The following is a 5,818-nucleotide window of genomic DNA, read 5'->3' on the forward strand; positions in this document are numbered from 1 at the left end:
CTTTGTATAACTTCACATCAACTATTGCTGGTTTATAGCAATTATCAGTAATATTTTGTATTTATTATTAATTGGCTTGGGGCTTTAAATGAATATTGCAAACAGCAATATTGGATTTTGCAAAAATAATACATTAGCATGTGTTACTGAAGCTAATAACCAGTAAATGCTAAATGTTTTGCTTTTTGCTTTTCATTATTGGGTGAATGATAGTTGGCACCTTTTCATTCAAATGAACTATTTTAAAAGTGAAAAAGGCTTAGTAATATCAAACAGTAGCAACACAATTATAAAGGGTATTGCATAGAAATTACAGTGACCATAAATGACTGTGGTTTATTGTATGAGGTTTGCTCACACAGTCGTAGGCTACACTTCAGTCCAAGTAACTCAACATTTGGCAATAGCGTGCTTCCACTTCATCAGTAGCTAATGACTCTCCTATGGGGATGGTCTACTGTACTGTAGGAAGGTCTAGATCTTGGTATGCAATGTCAATGTTCTGTCCGATTGCCTTTCTGCTCTAATTCTTGTCCAGCCTCAAGTCAGATCACAGCACAGGACTGACAAGGCCACATATGTGCCTGTCTGATGTCAAGTAGTTCAATAGTTCATGGCACAGAGACCACTTTCATAATGTGCCCTCACACTTGCTCTGATGTGAAATAAGACAATGTTGCTTACTTTTAAAGATAAGTTGACTCAATACTAGTCTACATAATTTTCTACATTTTCTGTACTTGTCTACTTTTCACCCCTTATAACCGAAAGGCTATATCTGTAATTACGCCAATAGCCATATTTGGATATTGATAATAATGATTACTCTCATTTGAACAAGAATTTAAAATAGTTTGGCTTTCACTTTTCTGTCACTACCTCTTGTGTTACCGCAGGCGTAATCCCGCCCATGGAGCGTCATCGTCACCGATTCAAACAGCTACTAAGGCACGGGAACTACAGCGCGGCAGCACACGCACGGTAGCATTGCAAGGAGAGACGGAGGCTCACCGGATCGCTTCGTTTTTTCAGGCACTGTTTCGTATGAGCACGACTCGGCTATTTTAAAGATGTGGACAGGACTGGGAAAGCTGTTGCTTTTGCATTTGTTACTGATGGAGCTTTATGTCGCTAAAGGTAGGTCCCTCTGTCTTTGAGCTTGAAAATAAAATGTGATTCAGACGAATGAATGAGAGAGCGACGCAGTCTGCGCTTACGGCTTTATCAACGCTGGTGATTCCAAGCACTGCAGTGAATGGCTGTTGTTAAACTCTTAAAACCGATTAGATATTTCGTTGGTCTGTGGTGTGCTGTTGACGAAAATCGTAGACAGTATGATGTCATACTTTAGTTAGTGTCATGTCATATTGTGTTTCTTTGAAGTTATGCGTCTTAGTGTATTCATACGGCCAGCATGTGTTGGATGACACCTTACTGAAGGTAACCAGGAAATGGCCCTTGTAACGTGTGCCAGTGACAAGGGTAGGGTGATGAGGCAATATGAGGCTGATGAGATTCCGATAAATTTGGATGACGGCTTCTAGCATGAAAGAAACGACAGAAAAATCAGTTTAGCTGTCTCCTAAAACTTGAATAAATACCTGAACGCATTGTTAGGATAAGAATGTGCAGTACCAACTGACTGGGCACAGCACCAACTATTAGAATTATTGGGACTTCAAGTTCGTAAACAATGATCAAAGGTTTGTTTTAAAGCATGTGCCTGGGAACGTGTTTGAGTGGTACATATTTTCTAACGCGCTTGTATTTTGTGTGTTTCCAGGGACTAACACAGAGTGTGAAACCGGTCAATTTCAGTGTAAAAACGGAAGATGCATCCCCACTCCTTGGAGATGTGACGATGACGACGATTGCTCTGATAACAGTGATGAAGAAAACTGTCGTAAGTAGCCAAACCAGTTATTAACGAATATGTGTTACTGATTACGCTGAAATTCCCATCGGCTCAATGAGCTTCTTTCTCGGGAGCCCGTTCCCACGCGCCCGGAGCATTGTGCTTTACTTCTATAATTAAAGGTGTGTGTTTGCGGCTTATTTTCATGGGTGATTTTAATTCATTCTTATTGGAAGTGAAGATTAGCTAAATAACTTGAGATGTGGTCCAAGATGGTTGGTTAAATGTGATTTCCCGACATTGAAGCTCGTTCTATTATTCTTAAATGTCTCTCTGATGGATTTCTGAAAGTATTGTCCTGCCAAGATTAACTAAATACAATCTTTGTGTTGGGGATTTATAGAATAAGCCATACCGAACGCAATTATCCTTGAAACATTTGATACGGTGTTAATTAAGAGAGAGAGAACGACAGTTCGCTGATCCGGTTGAATTTCGGGGAACTCCGGAGTTCGGTTAAATGTGGTTTCTACTATGCAGTCTAACGGGCTTAGAAATGGCATCCCCCTAGCGTGGATAACTTAATTTCCATCATTTTATGTAGCTCAGTTTTGTATTCGTGTATCCCCTTGAAGCCATGCTGCTTGACACAGTCTATTAGGGTCTTATAACCCGAGCCCTGATGGTTAAGTAGCCTGTTGCAGTCCATGGGTGTTTTGTTGATGTTTTTTTTATACACAAAGAAATCCTTGTCATTTGGTAGTTATACAGTTGTCACTGGTGACAGCACACTACTAAGCCTGGTTTGCCTTGGTGACCGCCAGGATACCCAATGCACATGAAACAGGGTATTTTGTTCTGTCACACAAGTGGAATTTGATAGCATTTTTTCATTCTTCCCACGCAGAGAAGCTTGTTGCCCCTGAGCTGTTTAAAGACAACTCTCACATGGCACGGTTGGTCTTTTTCCCTTGTGTTGCATCAGCTGACAGCTCGGAGATAAATCCAGTGGCGTGACTGGTTGCCAGTGTAGTGCCCGGTGGCTCCGTGCCACCCAGTAACCTATGCCAGTATGCTGCTTCAATGCCACCCAATTCACACTTTTTGTTAGAGAGCAGTGGCGAAATAAAGTTTCCCCGGTTTAGTCTTTTCACCCTGCTTGGGGCAGCCGAAATTGCTCCCGTTGTTGGTCACATAGGCACTCTGGAATGCAGAATGAACACCAAACTCACTTCACTGCTGCCGCCAAAGCTCTGCCGGTTCTTTCAGCGATGAGAAATGTGTTATAACATGTCGAATGATCTTCATTGCTTGTGTCATACACAATTATCTCAGCGGCACGTATGACCGCATTCTTTTAATCTGTGATTTGGCCTCTTTGCACGGGAGAAGTTTCCTAGCAAGACGGTCTATTGATCTCGTTCTGTTATGACATGAGAAAGTGCCTGACTGTGTTGCCGCGGGAAAGCATGTTTGTATCTTTATTAAACCCTACAGCCGCTGTGTGTTTGTGTGGATGCAAATAGGCTTTTGTGTGCAGGGCATGATGCCAGGGCACTCTGGCTGCTCTGTGCCTTTCCTTTCTTTTCTTATGTGTGTGTGTGCAAATGTGTGTGTGTGTGCGTGAGAGAGAGAGAGAGAGAGAGAGAGAGGGAGAGAGAGAGAGAGAGGGAGGGTGAAAGAGAGAGTAAGCTTGGGGCTGACTGTGTCCGAGAGGCAGAGTTTATTGTAGTGGGGGGGGGGAGAGGCCCTTCAGAGATGAGGCATCACAGCAGATTTCACGCCTTTCTGTGTCTCCGAGTCCCAGGACTTAGACACCCTCAGCACAAATATAATGAGAGGCTGCTGGAGAAACGTCAAATCGCTGCACCCTGCACACGCTCACTCGCTCCCTCTCTCCCTCTCTCCCTCTCTTTCTCCCTCGCTCTGACTCCCACACTTCTATCTCTCTTTCTTTCTCTCTTTCTCTATTTATGTTCCGCTCAGTCAGTTCTTCATCTCCTCCACACTACATCATTGTGTCATTTATACACAAATGAGTGTCACGAAATATATGTATTGTCTTCTATTATGTCTCTATATTTCATTTCCGACTTTTTGCTTCTTTTTTCTTTTTCTTATTGAGTCCTTCTATGTTCTGCCTTGTGCTTTTTTGTCCATGTTGCTTTCAAGTGGTTGTAGCCCAACCCCCAAGGACCATGCTTGTACCCTTTGTCCTTACCAGCAAACACACACACACACACACACACACACACACACACACACACAGAACAAGAAACAGATAGAGCTAGAGAGAGAGAGAGAGAGAGAGAGAGAGGGAGAGAGAGAGACCTTGTGTTTAGAGTATTTGGAGGATAAGGTCACAAAGGACATGACATCTTCAGAGGGGTCAAAGTTCATTCACTCGATCAATTGCCATTTTTCATTAGCTCCTTTTTACTGGATCAATTACAATGATGAAAACGTAGTTTTCCATAGCAGCAGACTGATGTCGTTGGCTTATGGAGACGGCCCAACATCACTCCGCCTGCACCCCCACTCAAGGTCACAGTTGACGGGGCTCGCCTTTGTGTTCCAGCGTGTAACATTTTGTAGCTAAAACTATGGGCATGTTCAGACGTCGTATGACAAATTGAAATCAGAGGCCACTTGAACCTCTCATGTACTGGCAGCGTTCCCTAACAGGCAGGCAGCGTGAGTACATGCGTGTTGGACACATAAACAATGCCGTTTACGCACTCTCACTGAGCTATCATTTCTTTGGCCCATCTGTCTCTCTTTTTCCTCTCTCTGCCCCCCCCCGCTACCTCTTATGTATTATGAAACGGAGCCCTTTCTTCGTCTTCACTGTCTGAGCTCTTCTTCCTCTGCGTGTTGTTACAGTAATGCAGCGGTGTGAGAGCAGCGGGACCCTTCCTGCCACACTCTTCACGTGTGCCTTCACATCATGCTCCTCTTCCTCCTCCTCTTCCTCCCTCCTCCTCCTCCTCACTTCTCTGTTAAGCTTAATTAACCAACTGATTCTAAGAGCATGGTGTGGGCTTGTGAAGACACTTTGCTCCGCTCAAACACTTAGACTTTGTCCCTCTGACTGAGAAGAGAGCTGTGTGAATGCATCTGTGAGTGAGTGAGTGAGTGGTGTGTGTGTGTGTGCATGTGTATGCATTTAAATATGTATGACACTACCCTCTGTCAGCATCATGTGTAAAGTATACACTAGAGTCTACAGTGAGGCTCATATGCACGCAGACACACACACACACACACATACACACACACACACACACACACACACACAGAGAAAGAGACGCACACATGTGTGGTCTGGGGAATACGCCGTATGATAAATGGTTGTTCTCGGCGCGGGGTGGAATAAAATGGGCTAGTTCTTCCCCGGCGCCGCAGCCGGGAGACTGGCTGTGCCAACAGCAGTCATCGCTTGCCCATCACTCACCTTCCCTGACACCAGCGAGCGGGGTGACCATGGGACGGCCTGGCCCCGGCCCCCACCACCCCACCCGACCCCACTGCACCCCACCTCACCCCGGGGCTCCAACCCCACCCACAGCTCCCCTGCCCCCCTGCTAAGACCCTGGATAGAGAGCCCCTTCTATCCAGCCAGTGAGGCGTCTCAGACAGACCTCTGCTGTATGATTATCGGCTTCTTATGTGCAACAAAGATGATAATTACCATAACCCAGCTATTATGTTGGCCACTGCCTCCGTCTCACACACTCTCACAAACACTCTCACACACATTCTCTTTCTCTGCTTTCCTTGTGTCTGTATGTCATTGTCTCTCTGTACTCTCACTGCTTTCTATTTTTTTTTTTTTTGGTGCCACATTCATTAGGCTGGTGAGGTTGTTTTGGCAGTCGCTAAATGTTTTTGAGAGACGGCGTATCAATTTCTTGAAATGAAGCAATGTCATTTCTCTGAAATTGGGTTTGTAGTCAGGAGTGG

General features: G+C 44.7%; 1 protein-coding gene across 1 annotated transcript in view; it reads left to right on the top strand.

The window, feature by feature from the left end:
• The first annotated feature begins 1,005 nt into the window (after nt 1-1,005).
• lrp8 (low density lipoprotein receptor-related protein 8, apolipoprotein e receptor) overlaps nt 1,006-5,818 on the top strand; it is a 160,101-nt gene continuing 155,288 nt past the window's right edge. Inside the window, exons 1-2 of the mRNA XM_062556383.1 lie at nt 1,006-1,137; nt 1,784-1,903. Of these exons, the coding sequence (XP_062412367.1) occupies nt 1,071-1,137; nt 1,784-1,903 (187 nt within the window). The 5' untranslated portion in view covers nt 1,006-1,070. The remainder of the gene's footprint in view (nt 1,138-1,783; nt 1,904-5,818) is intronic.

The sequence above is a fragment of the Sardina pilchardus genome, chromosome 15 (assembly GCF_963854185.1).
Source record: "Sardina pilchardus chromosome 15, fSarPil1.1, whole genome shotgun sequence".
Taxonomy (NCBI): domain Eukaryota; kingdom Metazoa; phylum Chordata; class Actinopteri; order Clupeiformes; family Clupeidae; genus Sardina; species Sardina pilchardus.